A 20,297-nucleotide genomic window follows, 5' to 3' on the forward strand; every position below is an offset into this window, starting at 1 on the left:
ATGAGGCTGAAGAAACTGGATTAATTAGTCTCCCTTTTAAGTATAAAGCCAGTAAAGTTGAGTTCCTCCATGTGCAACATAGAAGACTTTCATGGTGGTATACTTTTGACTTCTCTTTTCTGGTTTCTCATGGACTTAGGTTGTGCTAGTTAGAACAACAATTCTTGACAAAATGATCATATGCCTGGATCTGAGGATTTAATTTTCCGGTTATATCATTTGGAAATTCCTAATTGAACATGATCAGAGTCCAATTGCTTTCTCGAGCTGTTCTAATGTGTGTTTGGTTCTGCCTCTGTTCAATTAAATATTGAAACAATACAATATCTACTGTTTCGTTACTTCCTTTTGTGACCGTAAAAGGGGATGAGAAAGATGAATTTCAGTTTTACGGCTTCAGTGTTGCAATTGACAGATGCTGATTTAAGTCGTTTCAGCAACATTACTTTTGGGGATTCTGCACAATTGAAAGTAGGATCTTGATGCACACCTGAGAATTAATCGTATGCAATTAGCTATAGTTTTTAGCTTCTCCATTGATAATACATTTCCTTGCTAAACTTACTTTAGTTTTTTCATGTTTTTGTCTCTTTTGCTGGTGTACCTGGTAAATGAAGAACCAAGACTTTAGAAATACTGTGTGCCGCTGATGTCGCATTGGACAAAAATCCATGAGATGGAAGATTGCCATAACTCAATTCAAGGCTCTTAGCATGAGTATTATGAATAGTATATAAATTCGGCCAATAATATATGTATATTTTATCGTTGTTGTTGTTTACAATTTGTAGATCGGCCCGTGCGGGCATATACGAAGACATGCCGGACATCCTTTTGAGTAGGTAAACACTTTCTTTTGTGGTGAGAAAATTGTGAGTAAAGAGGAGTTGAACATTCTGTTAGGTCAGTAACCTTACTAATATAATGGTTGTTATCATATGTGTGTGAATCTTGTACTATTAGCAATGTTTAAGCCTTTAATGAGTTATGAGTTGCTAAGCCACATATTACAGCTCCCAGAATCTCTATTTAGATATGCTGTTCTTGATGATTAGACCTGCTGTGATATGTATACATGTGTACATACATATGTACATATTGTAAGTCCGAGAGAGTGACAAGAAAATTGTAGAAAATATACTTTTTATAGCTTTTTTCTTTTTTTACTGAAGATTGAGTTAAACCAATAAAACATGCTGCTATAGACTATTTCAAAGTTCCATTAATAGGTGTGCCAAGGTATAAATTTTAGCAGTAATGCATTGGTTAAGAAATAGTTATGAAATGATTGAGATGAAAAGCATGGTGGGTGGATTTCCATTGACTGGTTGATTAAACCTTTGCTATAAGATCCAAGCATAGAAGGCCTAATGATGAGGCTTCTAAGCAGGATCATATCTTGGTAAGCTAAGGTGGATACCTGTCATGGTGACCAATTGGTAATAAGATGACTAATGTGCTATGCCTCATAACACTCTTCTGTAGTCTAAAAACTTGAGGTCAATTAATTCTTAACCTCTTAACACCCCTTTGAAGTCTACAAATTATAGGTATGTGAACTTATACCTCTTAACTCTTCTTCGGGGTCTAGAAAGCCCTTAACATTCTTTTGAATCGAGAAGCTGAAAGTGATAGAGTATCATCCCTTAACACTCCATGAAGTCTAGAGCCAGGGGTGAAGAGTCACTAGCCACAGGTCAGCCTAAAGGAATGCATCTATCAAGAATGACACTAGAGGTCGAAAGTATGATATCATTGCACTGATGTAAGTTGTGAATGATGGAAATAACATGACTTTGTGTTAGAAGAGTTTAGGATTTAATTTGAAAGCATAATGCAGTGGATAGATATACCTATCATGTACATGATCGCAGAGTTGGTACCTTCTTCTTTAGATTTTAATGCAATTGTGTGCTAGTGCTGATTTTAATGCAATTGTTTAGGACTCACAATTCTTTTGTTCCCTTCTTCAGTGGAACGTGGTAAGAGTTCGACCTGCATGCCAGAGCACACAAGTGCTCGGGAAAACTCTCACAAGGGTTTTGACGAGTTTCCCCTTACAACACTCATCCCTACCCCACCATGACCATGATTTACAGATGCATTGTATAAAACTCAACCCTTCAAGTTTTAAAAATTGTAAATTAAAGAAGGAACTGTAAAATGAAGAGACACTTGTGATGAGCATAGTTTTCAAACATGGAGGTGTTGGGGAGAAAAGAAAACGGATACTTCATCTTCTAAAAGACTTAAAATAAAAAACTCAAACTCTTACCCATGATTTGGATTAAGCTCCATCAGCTATCTAAATTTCCCAAGCTAAAAGAAGACATGGACATTTCAAATTATTGATTGCTGCATAGTACATACACATACATATAAACTGGTTTAACACTTTATTCATTGGCAAAAGCCAAAATAGCATTACTCGTCCCCTAAGAGGAGGAGTTAGGAAGCAAAAGGAACTAGCCAGGAGAATGTCGCTTCTTCTGCAAAACAAAGAATGACATACACATACATATAAACTGGTTTAACAATTTATTCATTGGTAAAAGCCATAATAGCATTACTCATCCCCTATGAGGAGGAGTTAGGAAGCAAAAGGAACTAGGCAGGAGAATGTGGCTTCTTCTGCAGAACAAAGAACGCAGATGGCGGAGGTGAAGGTATGGAAGGAATTAGAGCAGAGAAGTGTTGGTACACTTTGTTCGGGAACCTTTGGAAAAGCTCATCCAAGATGTCGCTGCCAAAATGGTCGCTCAACATTTTCTCACAAACTGCCCTCGAGGCAATGCCCATGCTTTGTGCTAGCTGCTCGAGATCAGCTTCAGTCCCTTCATCCCCTCCCCCTTTCAATCCCCACCCCTGATTCACATGTTCTGCCACATGGACGGTAAAGTACCCGTTCATCTCTACCACCTCTTTGAACTCCTCGATGCTCGGTGCAAACAATGGCATTTGGAACGAATCCAGCTCCTCTTCCTTCACTTTACCCTTCAAATGAAATTTCAAAGCCACAAGTTCATCTCATAACCAGTCGTCAAAGCAAGGAGAACAAGAAACATACATTTTAATGCATTAATTAGCACTTTCATTCGCGACTGCTGTCTTTTTTCTAATTAAAAAATTATTAAAACAAGGGTATTTTCATATTTTTTATTATTATTTTAATATTTTTACTGGAAGAGTGGTCTTGAGAATTTGAGTCAAAAGTTGGTGGCCTTTTTATTGAATTTCAAATGTTGGACGCCTATTTGTTATTGGATCTTTCGTTGAGAGCCTATTTATAATTTTTCCTAAAAAAATAGGTTGCTTCACCTCATTACCGTTTTCTGGTATGACACAACTGAACCAATCATTCATCAAAATGGTGCACATTAATTGGTTGGCATTTGTGAATCCTTTTCTTTGAGATTACAAGATTTCTAATTCTTTTCTAAAAAGGAATTATACAAGAATCACATAAAACTATGGTCCCAAAACTAGTTACTTGTTCTTATAACTATCGGGCGCATCTCAAACATCATTTTGACAATGTCACACTAACAACATGAGACGTTGACCACACGTCGGTCCATTGAGCGAAATAACTTGGGTGATCTACTCTTGACTCATTTCACGATATACGATTATAATGCCTCGAGATTCAATTGTTAGTTCTCTAGTTTTGAATTTAATTCCTACTTGGTGCCAAATACTTGAGCTTCATAATGAAATGAAACAGCTAGACACAGCCCCACATGGTTTTTTTGGGCATTAAAAAGAAAATGAAAAAGAAACTTCTCTTAAAACCCCAAGAGGTTATATCTCATTGGGTGGCAAAGTAGTCCACTTTTTTAAGGGGCTTCTATTCAAATCTAGAAGTAGTCATTGTCTCATCCCACTTCCCAATGTAGTCTTCCTCTCAACCGTAATAGGTCTCGAAGCATGCTGTGGAACATTGAGGGTGGAGTGCACAAGAGGGCAGTGAAATGAACCACTCACCCTAAATAAAGGGAAAATAAAAAGAAAAAGCTTTCTTGATGTTAGCTAAAACATAGGATTAACTTCGACCATGGCCTTAGGACTTACCTCCATAACAAATTCTCGAAGAACGGGCTCAACAAAGCTGATCACAATATCATAGCGAGCGGCATCGGGTGCCATGCATTTAGGGCGACACAAGAATTGAAGAATCAGCAGTCCTCCTGTCACTAGTTCCTCTGCCCTTCCACTTAGAAATGCCATCATGTCCAACCTGAACTGTGCAATATAAGCATTTAGAATGTCTGGCCCACCACCATAATAGAGTATCCTCCCCTTGTTGGCTACACCATCGGGAGACTTGGAGAGCCAATGCAGCGAGACTGAAGAATTAAAGCAGTGAATTGATGCTCGGGGAAACAGCCGTGAATAAAATGATCCAGGCACTGCTGCCACACAGTATGTTCGGTCGAAAGGGATGGAATTGATGAGCAAGTTAAAATCATTCCCGAATTGGTCATTGAAGAACCCCTGGAATTCCACTCCATCCACTTGATCACAGCTTGTTAATTTTTTGAGTTTCAGCAAGATTGCATCAACAATAGTTTGCATGGTATAGAATGTGTTAGGTCCAACTGAGCAGCCGAGGTCTGCGATTCGAATTGTGCCCCCTCGAATTGGGACATCAAATTTGTCAACAATTGCTTCACGTACCATATCTTTGACAGCCAAAAAGCTGCTTTTCTGCAAGTTGTATGTGAAATTTCAAGCAATATTAATTCTAACACATTTTGAACACAATAAATAGTTAATCAGTCCACAAAGAGTTATTAGCTGAATGCAACTTAGAAAAATGAAACTGAATGTCACACATGTGAATGTAGATTAATGAAATTTTTTGCCTCATATTTGGTCATCAATATTCCCTCAAACATATGGAAAAGATGGCCTTCCATGGCATGGCTGCACAAACACACACACACACACGGATATATATATATATATATATATATATATATATATATATATATATATATATATATATATATATATATATATGTATATATATACATGTATATATGTTTATATTAGTAGATCTGCATCATTGAAAGTCCCTTGTTCTTTTTTGCTTTTGAGTCTTAGTGATGTTTTGCACTTTGATGTCAGTGAAGGTCCTTATTAGTGGCATCCTTAATAGAATGTCACAAAAGCTTTTTTTTTTTTTACTGATGACCTTAGGAAATGCCAATTAAAGTCCAAAATCTTGAGTGATGTCTTCTCAATCAACATCAGTACAAGTCCTTTTCTGGTGCATCTCTAGTGACATTTTCTCAACAAATTTCAATAAAGGTTCCATGACAAGCAGTGGCTAATTGGGAAACCAGCTACGCAGTGCCTGTAATCTACTTTAGCCCAAGTTGATTGTCACAAAAAATGTGTCTTTCAGTTTGCTTGGACATTTTGCTACTGCACTCAGCTGAATATAGTGACCTTTTTCTTTAGTTGATCATACTCTAGGTCCGGTTAGTTGATTCATACCAACTTGAATGGTTTTATTGAAAATGAGATGCTGATAGAATTTGTGTGGTTCAATTGCCAACAAAAATATGATTGTGTTGGATACTATATTGAACACATGCTCAAAAGACTGAAGAATATAAGTTGAAGTTAATATCCATTTCCAATATTGAAAACCAAGATATTATAGTAAATGGGGCTTCTCAATTTTAAGCTGATGTTAGTTGAACCTGCAAAGCTAATAGTAGACACATGCATTCAGGTTTCTATATGTCAGTTTATAAATGGAAAACTGCACTCTAAACTGCTCTTAGTGATTGGGAATCCCATTTTCTCTTCCTTGTGCTTCAATTATATGTTCTCTAAGTGGTAACCAGAAGTTTATATTTTCATCATTATGACCAACAAATGTCAGATAATATAGATTTTGTTTTGGATACCTATGCAAAGAAACTACATCTACATGAAGGTAATCATTCATCTACATAGTTCCATAAAAACTAGATTTTTTGCATGCTAACTCTTTCTTTTTTCTCTTTCACTTCTTTTTCTCTTTTCTATTAATTGGAAGTCTTGCTTGTTTCTTTGGCCAATCCCAAGCCTTTACTGACAAAGGCTCCTTTTCTCACTATGTAATTCTGGGTTTACATAAGTTGCAGTCATATTTTGCAAAATTTTTGCCAACATACTTATAAACTATATCATATAAACTCCATATAGGATTTGGATCCTATGGTGTGCATGATGCCTTTCTTCTTTTGCTAGTAGTTTTCGAAGAAGCATACTGGGTCACATGGAGTCCAGTTATCTCTTGATCAAGGCTTGCGGCTTCCTAAAGATACTAGCAGAAAAAGATCTCTCTTTGGAACTAATTTCCAAAAGATTTTGTTTCGGAAGAGGAAGGCAGGGAATCATGTTCTATAGCTAAGTTAAGGCAGGACTAAGGCACCCATAAAAGAGTATTTGATTAAAGGTGATTTGAGATTTATAGATCTTCTATTGTTTAAAAAGAATCTTAGATATTCTTATGAAAAGATGTTTTGATAGGACATTAACTTGAAATTATTGCATCTTAAACCATAGATCTCAAGCCAAACTTTTCCCCTTGTGTCTAGAAACTCACTCAAGATTGCAATTTCCTAAAACCATATTTTAATATAGGTCTCACATTAGACTATCTCTTCGAGTTTAAAACTTGGAGCTCTAAGACAGATTCCTAACCATTAAAGTATTCAATTCACATCTTTAGTCTGCATTAGGTGAAATCTATAGTTGAAGCAAGTTGTGAATTTCACAACTGTAGATTTTGGACCCATGTTACATCGCATTGTTTGACATAATTTAAACCAAATACTAATGACTCCATTGTCACAATTATTTGAAAATATCAATAGTAGCATGAAAATTTGAGTTTAGGAGTTATCCATGCATAAGTGTGTGCATGCACACACATACACATATGCATCACACAATATTTTGGTTTTTCTCATCAAAGGTTTTGTTTGTTTTGTTCTACAGCCACGTGAAAAGGGAAAAAAAAAATCCTTCTATTTCACATCATACATAACCTAGTAATTTGTTTTCCTTTTTCTACAAGTATCTTCTTTTATTTTGTCACTTATGTACTTGTTTGTTAAACATATCTTGCTTCCAACTTCCTGTCCATTTCATTTTTTCTTAAACATTTATTTTCTCTCTTCAGCTTGTTAGTGTTTAGTTTTAGGGCCTACCCATGGGCCATCGACTTTATTTATATTTTATATAAAGTTTATAATAATACATATGTAAGAATGAATTAACCATAACATTATGTCAAAGCAGATCATCAAATTTCCCAAGATGTCATAGTTCACATGCTTTTTAATTATGAATCATTAAGAATATATATATATATATATATATATATATATATATATATATATATATATATTATAATACCAGTTCATAGAATTGGCTTCATAGGTAATTAATAGGTTTTTAGATTTTCTTATTTAGATTGAAGAGATCTTTCACAATATCTAATGTTGCATGACAAATGTCATGTCATGATGACATCCGAGTTAAAGATGGAGTGTTGAGACTCCAAGTAGATAGTCTTGCATGGATGAACTTTGGTGAAATGCATCTGCCAGTTGTAGTAGACTCTCGAAATATACAACTGCATGAACTGGTTTTATTGAAGTATTTTACATCTAATAATTATATCTTCAATGTGACAGGTTCATCAAACACATGACAATTAAAGTCTATATATATCATAAGACATAGTATGGATATTTCAATTCTTGAGAAAACTTCTGTTTAGATGTAAAGGTTTTATAACTAATGAATTTGGATTTCATATAAAAGATAATGATAAAAATATGAAATACCAAAACAGTGGCACACCTTTTAATGCACAATCTTTCAATTTTTCAAGCATAAGAGATAGGAATCATGTGATTGATGAAGTTACATATTATGGATTTCCCATGGACATTATAAAGGTCAATTACAATAAGAGACTAAAATATGTGTTATTCAAATATGAATGGTATGCTGTTCTTAGTTTACATGACCCTGGCATTAAACAAGATGGAACTGATACATGCATCAAGATCAACTTGAGATGTATGAAAGATGAATTGCTCATCCTATCATCTCAAGCAGTTTTTATTTGACAATGATTAACATGTCGTTGTGAAAACAAGGCCTATATTTTGTATGACCTTTTGAAAAGAGATGGTATTATGGATAATAGTAGTTGTGATATTGATCTACAAAATTCTCCAAATGTTTAGGTTAATGATGTTGATGATGATGTGACTTGGATCAGGGAGGATGTAGAGGAGATTCTACATAATCATTCCCTCTAATTTAGGTTAAGAAAATTCATTTGTTGTTGTATTCTTATATGTTACCATAAACAGAATAGGTTATTTGTGCAACATTGTGTATTTTGTGTTTATTACTTTGCTAGATGACTTCTTAACGACTGTTTGTACCATGTAAGTTGATACTTGGGATGAAGGTTGTTTAGGTAATAAATTTATTTATTTATATGAAATTTTTATTGCAAAATAATTGAGTTGGTTGATGCTTTCTTTCATTTTTTTACAATACCCCCAATAGGAAACATGTGTGAACTGACTCAAGCTCTTGCAACTACAAGTTTGATGAATGATAAAAAGCACAAGCTTCATATAATCTTAATTGGTCAATCAATTGGTAGAAATGCAAAATTTCTTACAACATTCATCGGAACACTAGGTCAAGATCCTGAATGTAAAACATGGACATTTCATATGTAGTTTAAAGTTGCCGAGTAACTTTAAAGCACATTTTTGGGAATGGGTGTGACAATTTATGCTTTATATTTAACTTTGAACTATTGTTATGCAACATTGTTCATATCGATGTTGTCATTTTTTATATATTCATAGTAGGAGAAGTTTGACATTCTTAGCAAACATAAGGTGGTCATGCACAACTGTGTATTGCAAGAATACTCATAATACTTCAGATAATGAATATATGAATTGAGAAAAATATAAAAGAAGTATGATAGGTATGTATTTCTTATGCAATGTCACTTAAATTCGTTCACAATGTAACTCTTAAAATGAACACTCTATCATATATTATGTTCAGAGTTAAAAAAATTATGTAAAAAAAATACTCAGGTGCATGAAAATCAAAAGTACCAACACATTGCAAGTATGCAAAGTTTTCCACGATTTAAGACAAAAAAAGTTGAGTTAATATTGGTAGAATTTAATCCATATAATTTTTCATTCAACAATATTTCATTGTGAAGTAGTGAGCTAAAAATATCTATTTTAGTGTGTAGTATGGAAAAGAAGACCCAAACTTTCACATTTGAGTTTTTTATTGCAACTCGAAGCAGCACTAACACAAACTATTTTTACCCAGAAACTATTAGTGTTATCACAAGTATTATAGACTTTTATTTGTCACTTTTGACTATATATATGTGTAGATGTACATGTATAAATATATACTAACTTTGTCTACATGAAATGTGTTAGGAAAATCTAGGGGAAAGTAGCTAGTTTGCCCAAAGGAGCATCAGATTTACTTCAAGGGTTATATGCTATCCCAAGTGATGGTAGAAGATAGACAGAAGAAGTTAGACATGGATGGATACTCTCAATGGGGCTACTAGGTGTCAAGCATTCGCAGTTCTCTAGTGTATGTACAAAGAATAGTCAACTTGAACTAGAAAATTCAACATTAAAAGAACAAATCAATCCTTTAGAAAGATAGCTAGTGTGCTTAAGGAAACATGTGCAAGATATAACATGCTCAAAGGAACATGTGATATAGTCTTTGAGCCCAAATCTAAATGTGCAAGGGTGGATATGCTTGAAGACCATATAATCAGATTGTAGCATCACTACCATGATTCTTTAATTAAGTTGTATAGATACTATATGTTCTATGTAGGCTTGCCAACACTTCCTGATTTCTACCAATGACATCTATGGTCCAACCTTGAAGACCCAATTCATGGACTTGTTTTTTGATGTTGATATTCATGTAGAAATACCGTCTTATTATAGAAGATGGTTCTTGTACTACATTAGTTTAGAATCATATACAATTTATGGAAGATGGTTATCATCTTATTATCATAAATAGTTGTTGAACTTTTGCTTTCATTCTTTTTCTTCCTTATGTCCTCATACCCTTGCTCTTTGTATATGTTAAACCTGAATAAAGGTATCAGGCTTTCAGAAGTTGAAGAAAACTTTAATTTTGTTTCATATTATAAGCCTAATGTGATTGTTGTTATAAACCATTTGAATATGCTCCTTATATGCTTCTAAGATACTTTCCAATCTAATGTAATCATGTTTGAGCCTATGAGAATACTCTAGTTACTAGATAGGTTCTTTGGTCTTCAGTTAATCAATGGCTGTAATCACGTTAAACCTGAGAAGAATCCACTACTCTTGAGAAGGTAAATTGCTATTATACTCTTGCAATGTTTAATTACTAAATGTAGGATAATGTTGTGTTCTCATGTTGATGAAAGAAACTTGATACATAGGTTCTTCACTCCATCATGCTTATGCTTTGAAGCATGCTATTTGATGATGCACCTTTTCTCCTATGACCTAGATGTGGCTATTATTTTCATATTTTCTAATGAATTGCTTTTTTTGTAAATATTTTGTTCTTCTCTTATGAATGGTGTTGAGTAATTAAGGTTATGGAATACGATCTAGTGAAGTAAAGTTTATCTTAAAGGGTACTCAAAGACTTATGAGAGGCAAATGAAGATAGTCTTAAGGAGTACGTACAAGGTTTATGGTGAAGCTGTAGAGGCCGTGATCATGAAAATCGCACGACAGAGCATGCTTTGTGGGTCTAGTTTCATAGCATTTGTAGTCCAAGCATTTATAGACAAAATTGTTTTGGAAAACTTGATAGGTAGCTGGTTGGTATGTTATTATTTGGAATGTAATCTATTTTGTATATTTCCATTTTTAGGATTTTTCAGTATTATTGATTAGTGAAAAATACATTAACTTTACCCATAGGAAAATAATGTTGATAAAACAGCCTTTGCTTATGCTCAAAATCTAATATCGGTCAAGGTGTTCAATCAAAACTAACAGACATAGCATCATTAAAAAGAAGTTACAGACCACAATTTTTACTGATGTCAATCTTTAGTACAAGATTAATAAACACTGACATGGCTTTGCATCAGTAAATTAAGGTTAGCATACACAAACATGAAGAGCCATTGGTGAAACTTTGACATTAGCGCAAACTCAATGTAAAAGCTTCAAAAACGCTTTACTAACGTTCCATCCAAAATGTTGGTAAAGATTTTACTGACGTTTTAAAAGTTTATGCTGATGTTTTTCTCGTGTCAGTAAAGATAGTATATTTTTGATGTGTCTATATATTTAAACATGTTAAAAATAATTTAAACAAATCATCTGGCATGCTTATGACTGCAACTCTGTTTCAAGTTATTTTCATGAAAATATTATTTTTAATTATCAAATTATAGTTTTTTGAGGAGACATTAATTTTTTATGATTAAAATAACACCTTAATAAATATATAGATAATTAACTAAGGAGATGCTTCTAGTCAAATCATTCTTCATTTACATATAAATTGAATTGGATGGTACATAGAAAAGAACATCGGCAATCTATTTCAATTAGGTGGTCTAGTTTTTGTTTCTAGTTAATCTAGTTGTCTCAACTACTAATGGTTCTCTCTTATTTCTGTCATAGGAGCGATCAGAGATATGCAATAGAAAAAAATTGGATCATTGGATTAGTGAGCTTTTGTTCATGCTGCTAGGATAGTGCCCGCCGAAAATCCAAGGTTTTGATGCAGTCATTTCGAAAATCATCATTTGTTACTTGTATGCAGCATTACCCTGTGCAAGCCAGGGTTATAACAAATATAGATGGTGTTACATATTCTGAAATTTTGATCTAGAATTAAAATTCCACCTCAAACTAGAATTGGTATGAAAATTCCAATTCCATTTTTTTCGTGTTTGACAATATGAAATTTTGATTCCAGGACTAAAAATGACTTGTTTGAGGAAAAGAGACTTGAAATTCTAGTTATGAATTAAAACCATTATGTCTTGTGTCTCAAAAGCGCTAAAAAAATTCCAGGATCTAGAATCATAATTCCATGTCTAAGGAGCGATCATACTTCTATAATTTTGATTTTGGAACAAGCCTATGCTTCCGACATCAAATTAAATTATTTGTTTAATGATGCAATTCTCATTTTTAAAGAATGAGAACAATAATTCTAAAATTCCATTGATTCCAAGCAAATCAGATGGCTCCTTGATGAAAATTTTCATGCCTTGAGAAGGAAAATACCAAGGGAGAAATTAATTCACTGTAGATGAGTGAACAGACCTCATATATGCCTATTTGCTAAATCCATGGTGCTTTTTGTGACACTTCTTCAAAGGGCGCTCAAATATGGTTCTTCCTTCATACCATCTCTTACAAACACATTTCCGTAAGGCTATTAATCACCCAGTTTTTGATAAGTATCAACGTTGGAGCTTGATCCTATTTTCCTATATAGGATCCGGTGCACGGATCATAAGCTTTTCCACAAGAATATTCAATAGCACTCGATTTTAAAGTAAGTTTTTTGCTTAAAGTAAAAAAACAAATCTCTTTATTATTATGTTATGAGGCTCAATATGTAAGTTCACTGAAATTGCATGAATCAACCGATTTCAGCCGATTTTGCAGGATTATGTTAGCATATTTTACCAAATATTATGAAGGAGGTTTTCGGCCTTTGTCCATTGCAGCTTCCAGTCAGAGCTGGTGTTTTTGGAAAGAATTGCAGATCAAAGGCAGATGAGATGATGTACTAATTAGGTCCCTCTAATAAAGGTACAACTATAAACCCCCGTCAACTTGATTAGCTAGCTATTTTAAGCCAATTAACCAACCTAGTCAGGTGCATGACAGAAAGCATTTGAATGGACCAATTAAAGAACGAAAGAACTTATATAATTGGAGTAATTAAAAAGAAGCACGAGCTGATGCATGGCTAATTGGACTATAAGGGTTAGAGTAGTAGCAGTGCATACTTGAAGGGATGAGTTGTGAAAGTAGCCATATCGGCCTTGCCCACCAACCATGGGAGCAGCTCCTCTTTTCTTCATCTTCAAATAATAGCCTTCCTTCGATCTTCAAGCTAGCGCTTAATGATTGGATGGTCTTCAATGAATTGTATGGATCTAAATTTATAGGACCCTTCCTCCTCCGCCTATGCAGGATTTCACGTACCCAACTCTGCCTATACAGGATTTCACGTACCCAACATGTGGTGCTTGAGATTGTCGATCACTAACGGAACCAGAAATTTTACTTAGATTGAACAATAATTCAATAACTTTAATAATTATATATATGCAAACAATCAAATATATTAAATTTTTAATGAAAAATAAATAAACCTTGTGAAGCTGGTGTTCTCGAAGTACTGATTGCGCCTTTTCCAGACTGTTTTAGTGATTTTTGGCCCTTCACGTTGGTCTCTTATTTTCTCATTCTTCTATTTTTTCATCCCATGTATAATTCTAAATTTTTCATTAATAATAGATCAAGAGAATTTCCTCCAGTTAGAGAAAAGGTTGTATTACCACACCTGACCAACTAATGTCTACAAAGTTAAGTAATTGACAAACTGTACCATGATACTTAGAATCCTGGAAATTCATTACCTGGAGAATCCAACTCAGATTACTTTTCTGGATTACATGTATCGTCTTATTTTATGGGAATCTGAACAGATATAACTCTTATTTATTATATTTATTCATTCAGACGATTATTTTCTTTAACTTCGAAGAATATTCGGATAGGAATATAGAAAAATGTAAAGTTAATTTTAACATGTAATGGGATTTACACTATAAGGTGCACAAATGATGAGAAATTAATTAATAAATAAAAATATCCACCCTTACCAACTCGTACTTTTACTATTCTTTTTTCTACGGAAGACATGTTTGGATACAGGGTTGTAATCCGACGGTAGAAATAAATGAAAATTTGTTTCTGTATAATTAAGGTGAATCCTTTTCAATACTCACAATATGGATCCCATAAAATTTGACAATATAGCCAGATTGGACACGAGAGGAAGTTCCGAACCTGAAATAGCAATCGGCGTTATCTTCGGAGAGAGTGAGAAACTATCAGGTGAGTGTGAGGAAATCCCACTGTTCGAGTGAGAGGCCTAAACTCCTTTCTTTCCTTCTACCCTCAGATCCAGATATGTGTTGCAATCCAAAGGGTAGTAGCCACGAGAATCGAACTGAGGACGCATCAACAACATGCCACTCGAGCCCACCAACTATGCTACACCTCTAAAAGCAGCGTGAGAGACTATCATTAGAAGATAAAGTTTGCATGAGAAAAAACAGATGACGCAGCTAGAACAATTGTCTTTTACATATCTTTAACAAAATAAACACAAAACGGAAAACCATCTATTCTTGTGACAACTGGATATCTGTCACAAATGAAGTTATTGCTAATAAAAGCATCGCGAAATGGTAGATAATGCTACTTTGATGTGGTACCTTTTATTTCAGGTAAGGATTTTTTTTTCCAGAAAATAATATTAGTTTGTGTTTGGTGGGTAATTAGGAATTACATTATATGAAGCGAGCATCTTGGCTAACATATGTCAATTCTCGATCAAATACCATTTATTGAAACTAAATTTAAATCTAAACACTTTTCTCCAACTTTACGATTTCTTTCTGTTGTGTTATTCTTAAACACCCGACCAGTTTTGGATCCGGAGCTCGTCATGCTTCCAACCTGTGTCCCCCACCCACGTGCACGTGCAGATGTGATATAAACCCAGTCAGCTTTGGATCCTGAACCCCTCATGCATCCAACCTGGACTGTCCCCACTCACGTGAGATTGCCTCTTGTGAAGAGGGCTTTGCTCGTGACGTGGTCACTTAATTCATGAAATCGTCAACTTTTTTTATGGAAAATGGGGTGATATAAAACAGGTAGGTGAATATAAACGCCAAAGCAACCGAAATGGCTTTCAATTTCCAATCCCATCCAGTTAAAAATATAAACGGTTTAGATATGAATTTGAGATTTTTTTTTTTTTTCTCGCCTAAGGGGCACAAATTAGCTGGTTGGATTAAGGTGGTGGGGTGAAGCATCCAAGTTAAAGGGTACAATGTCACCAATACTGACATAGCTCAAAACCTCGGAGGTATGAGGATGGAGAGGCCTTGGGGGCGGAGCCAAGGTAGGGCCCCGCATGGGCCCTAGCCCAACTTCAAATTTTTTTTTATAAAATAGTTACATGTAAATTTAAAAAATTTCACTTGGTTTATATAAAAAATTTGAAAAATGATATTTCTGTCTTGGTAAAAACTTTAATTCGGCCCGCTTGAAAAATTTCTGGTTCCGCCCTTGACCGTGGGGCTTCGTTTCAGGTGATAAGAATAACATCTCCCTCACGCAAAAATTTTGTTTTTTCTGCAGCATCTAATTCAACGAATTTTTCGATGCTTGATACTGGGTAAAATGGTGTACACATCTTTGTTGAACTCCGGATTAGTAGCGCAGCTCATAATCCATGTTAGTGAGAAAGAAAGAGAGAGAAAGGGTCGCAGAGTCGGTAGTCAGATCCAAAAGCAATTCTGTTCTGAGATCCAAAAGGGTCCCAGCTAGCCCAGCCAAGCGGGCTTGTCTTTGCATTAACTTTGGGCGTGATGCTTACTCCCCTTGCATTAACTTTGGCCTTCTTTTTTTTTTCCTTTGTCGAAGGAAAAAAAAACGCAGAAAGCGAGTGTTACAAATTCATGGATTCGCCCCAAAGTTGGGACCATTTTGGTCTCAATTATGGTCAATAATTCTTGTTGTCTATCACTTTCGTGCATAATTCTTCAAGACTTTCCGTGTCTATAACAGAAGGCGGTCAAAGCCTTGGGCTTGGTGAACATGAGCAGCGTGTGAAACGGGATACCGCAGACCACTAAGCAGACTTATATAAAAAAGAATATGGGAGAAAGAGAGAGAGAAAGAAAAATAAAATAAAAAGTTGGAAGGAAGGAGGGAAGAAGAGAAATAATATGTGTTAAGGTATTCTTTTTCCACACTAGGATATGTTTGAAAATCGGCATTGTGATGACAAGTGTTTTTGTGAAGAAATTAACTATTCAAAATGTTCTAAAAAATAGTATGATTTTGATATCTATGTTCTCAATTTCTAATTGTTAGATTATGTTTGTGAATGGAGAATATCCATTCTCAAACAGAGTACGGTTCGTTTCTGTATGATCTTCCTTCTCTTTTTCAGCATTCTTTTTTAAACATGAACTTTACTTTTCCGTTTTTTTGCAAGTATTAAACATAACAGGTAGCCAAGGTAGTTGATGAAGCTCTCATTGAACAGAGTATGTTACTCATGGATCCAAAATGAAAGGATTTTCGGAATCATTGTAATAGTTTCAGCAGAAGATATTAATAAACATCCATTGGCTTATTCTTTTTTAGCAGAAATGGGCACAAGAATACAGAGCCTTTCAATTGCTTATGGAAATATTGCCTTCGTCTAGAGGTAAGACTCATGCATAACATCAAGTTTGGCCTATATATTGACTGCAAATAATAACCCTTCTCTGCATAACTATTTTCAAAGACAAAAACACCAGAAACTAAAGCATGTGGTAAGTCCATTGCCACTTATAACAAGTTTTTTCATAAATGATATGCATTTCCATTTTCCAAATTTATATATATGATTTACTTATATTTTTTAGAACAATAACAAGGAGGAGTGCTTTTTGAGGAAATGTATTGGCAATACTGTAGCCAATCTATGGCAGGCAAAACCTTTCCTCCTATATTATTGTGTTATTCTTTTGACATTCAGCATGGGATTTATGTCTTTGATGATTCACCATGAACATTGTTTTTTTTTCCCCCTAGCAAACCGAAAATGTTTCCTTCCAAGAATCGTGATTTTTTCTCCTTAATTCTTCTTGTAACTATTTTTAACTGATTGCATGGTGTGAAGTTTGTTATTTTCAGAACATGAAGAAGGTCTTGTCTTCAAGTACTTCTTCACTACCGGACAGGAATATGAGCCTCATTTTGACTGCTTCCTTGATGAATTCAACACCAAGAATTGTGGTTCAAGGATCGCCTATTCTTATGTATTTGTAAGAGAATGGGCTGTGACATTCATCTACCTGAAATATTTTGATCAATTGACATTTGGATAAATGGTGTGAAATATGACACTTGTTTCTTTCTCTCTATTGTGGTGCAAATATTGAAGAAGTTGTGGTCTTTATATTATTTACAGTACTTGTATTATTTGTGGACAACATATAAAATATTGTTATTCTTTTAAAACAACATTATCATTGGCACTAAACCTAGTATCAATGATTCCACAATGGTGTTTAGCTCAAACCATACATGCACAAGGATGGGCCTCACAGATAATAGTAGAGAACTACTGACTCTAGCACTAACCTTTGCAATAATAGCGGTCACTCATTGGACTAAGACTCAGCGCTGGTGCTTGTGTAATGCTAGTGAACACTTTAAATCTGGCAGTTTCTTTTAATGCTAGAGTTGTGATCAGGACAAGTGCTAGCCATTTCCACCCTTGAAAGCATGTATGGCAGTTACATATCTAGCACACGTTGTGGCGATAAAATAGCACCATTCTTCTAGTCCACTGGCACCTTTTATCTAAAGAGTTTAAACATAATTGTAGTGTGATATTTATTTGTTACATATTATTAATTTGAAAGGTTTAAAGGTTCCTAATAACTATGTAACTAATATATCATGACATGTAAGTGCAAATGAAAACAAAAATTGTGACCCTAAAGAGTTAGGGTTGTGACAGGTTACATCAATTTTTCCTTTAGCTGTGAGAACAATGTTGCCACGTAAAGCTAGTTTTATTTTCATTGAACTATACATGTTTTTTTAGAAAAATACATTCTAAGTTATTATAAAAAACTAAGTTAAACCAATTACAAGAACATATATTGCGCTCATACTATGTCACGAAAAAAAATGAGCTTCTCGTCATCTTATCTTGACATCATGGTACATTTAACAATTCATATTGTTGAGAAATGCGATTAGGGAGACTGGTGCACTATCGTTGGTACCCAATTGAGAGGTATAATGTATTAATGATTTATCTTATACATCAAATTTATAACAACTGCTATTTTGATTTTACTTTCAATGTACTATGTAATAGCTACTTAATTACGCTATAAATTTATGTGTGTAACCAAAGCTAAGTGGGGGTGTCTCACTGAGGATTATTGCAAATAATTTCTTCAATTTTGTTCTACGTATTTGCATAATTTGTTGACTAAATGCAATAGACCTAAAAGAAATAATGATAAGATTAAAAGAGTCTCACCGAATATGTTGGGGTTCCCCTAATTGGTCATGTACTTGGAGTAGTAGAAATTGAAATTTTGGATAATACAACTTTCTTAAGAGGCCATTTGATAACTGTCCATTCAACAGAACTAGAACTGGTAGGACATCCTATCCACCACAACTTCATCATGTCCATTCTTTTATTAGTGTTCTAAGTCCATTGTTTGATAATTTTAAGAACAAAACACAATGTTTGTTATGTCTGATGTTTGTTTTATGTTTGTCTATTCTGTTTGTCATCTCTATTTTGTTCGACATTTGTTTTCTTTGTACACTTTGTGGTCCATTTTGTCTGTCCTGTCTATTCTGTCCATTATTTGATAACAAGGATACTCTGTTTGGTAATGTAGTTTGTTTTAGAATATTGCTCATAATATGTACTTGTTTTTAAATATATAATATAAAATAGATGCAAATAATACAAGAACAACACATATGGTAATAATATTGAATAAAACTACAAAACATCAAAATAGAAAATGACTTAAAATATTTAACTATTGAAGGTCATACACTGGCATTCATTGATACAAAATGTGACATAAAAGTTCATAGACCTGAAAACGACATGACCAAAACTACCACAAGCAAGCTAACAACTATGAGAAGTCTCTAACAATAAGTCATTTTAGACATGTTGCTCAAATTGCATTTGACTATTATATTCATCTCGTCCTCCTCTTAAAAACCACATGGTATCACTATCTAGTTCCTGCATTTTGAAATTAATAGGATAATGACATAGTTAGATTAGTTGCATGAACTATGAATATAATGATGATATAAATTTTTAATAAAATCTTACTTGAAGCATCATCATTCCACATATAAATGGAAATACAACACATTTAAACCTGCATGCCACAAATCTACATGCTACAACAATACAACATAACAATTATTATCATTATACAACAGCCATGTGCTGTTTTATATTATTATTTTTGTTTAGAATGACACGAGTTTGTGATTGATAATCACTTTAACAAAATTTTAATTAAAACTCTATGCTTTTGAAAATTTTACCGACTCAAAAATAAAATATAAAAAAAAAAGTTCTATGAGAGAATGCAAAATGCAAAGTCATGCGCAGTCACTAAGTTGTTGAAGGTTTACCTTCAATTTCATCCTAACTAAAAGGAGAAAGTAAAACATGATTTCTTCCAAAATACTAGAAGGGACTACAATATGGTGAACCAACCAGTCAAATTGCTTTTCCACAAACTCAAACATGTTACCATGTAACATTGAAACTGCACCTACCAAAATCTGATATAAAATTAAAATTATGTAATTTAGCATAAAGAAGAGAGGTCCAGTAATAGTTTTACCAGGTCAAATACAAATGGGGAAGTTGGAAACAATGTGCCTGACACTCTTAGATCCAACTGCACCAAGTGAGCTGACCATTTTATTGCAACATTTTTAGGGCCACACACCTGAGAAGAATTCCCAAAACATCAGCTGGATGGTTCATCAACATCAATACTGTAAACTATCAAGATGATCATGATCTTCTATATGTCCAAAAGTAATGCACATTCAAGTGAGCAGAGTGGGATCACCTTTAGTGCCAATCTAGTTCCTGCAGCCACTTATTAGAATTGCAGCAGTAACTAAGCTTGCAAAATAGAAAAGAGCACCTCCATCATTTTAAATCGTGGCCTAGCAAGGGTTTGGAGTGGATTGGCTTCTCCATAGAATAGGTAATTGATTAGCAACAATTCATTTCTCTGTTGACTTTATACTTTAGTTATTATGACTTCGATAGAACTAAAGTTTCAAAACAGAAAAGTGCACCTCCATCGCAATTCATTTGCACTAATCATTTCTCAT

The 20,297-nt window shown here is 34.2% G+C and overlaps 1 protein-coding gene across 1 annotated transcript; it reads right to left on the reverse strand.

The window, feature by feature from the left end:
* Positions 1-2,598: 2,598 nt before the first annotated feature.
* LOC116264306 (farnesoic acid carboxyl-O-methyltransferase-like) lies at positions 2,599-13,162 on the reverse strand. The gene is made up of 3 exons (XM_031644446.2): positions 13,088-13,162; positions 4,072-4,707; positions 2,599-2,994 (listed from the first exon to the last, which is right to left on the reverse strand). Exons 1-3 carry the CDS (start codon positions 13,160-13,162, stop codon positions 2,608-2,610), a joined length of 1,098 nt encoding a protein of 365 aa, XP_031500306.2. The 3' UTR covers positions 2,599-2,607.
* Between the last annotated feature and the right edge of the window lie 7,135 nt (positions 13,163-20,297).

This window comes from Nymphaea colorata, chromosome 11, assembly GCF_008831285.2.
Source record: "Nymphaea colorata isolate Beijing-Zhang1983 chromosome 11, ASM883128v2, whole genome shotgun sequence".
Classification (NCBI taxonomy): Eukaryota; Viridiplantae; Streptophyta; class Magnoliopsida; order Nymphaeales; family Nymphaeaceae; genus Nymphaea; species Nymphaea colorata.

Bases quoted from the DNA above. Each gene is read 5' to 3' on its own strand.
- LOC116264306 (XM_031644446.2), bottom strand. From the start codon at position 13,162: ATGAAGAAAAGAGGAGCTGCTCCCATGGTTGGTGGGCAAGGCCGATAT. The intron at 4,708-13,087 runs GTATGCACTGCT...TACAACTTGCAG, and splicing joins TTCACAACTCATCCCTTCAA to AAAAGCAGCTTTTTGGCTGT. The intron at 2,995-4,071 runs GTAAGTCCTAAG...TTTCATTTGAAG, and splicing joins TTCGAGAATTTGTTATGGAG to GGTAAAGTGAAGGAAGAGGA.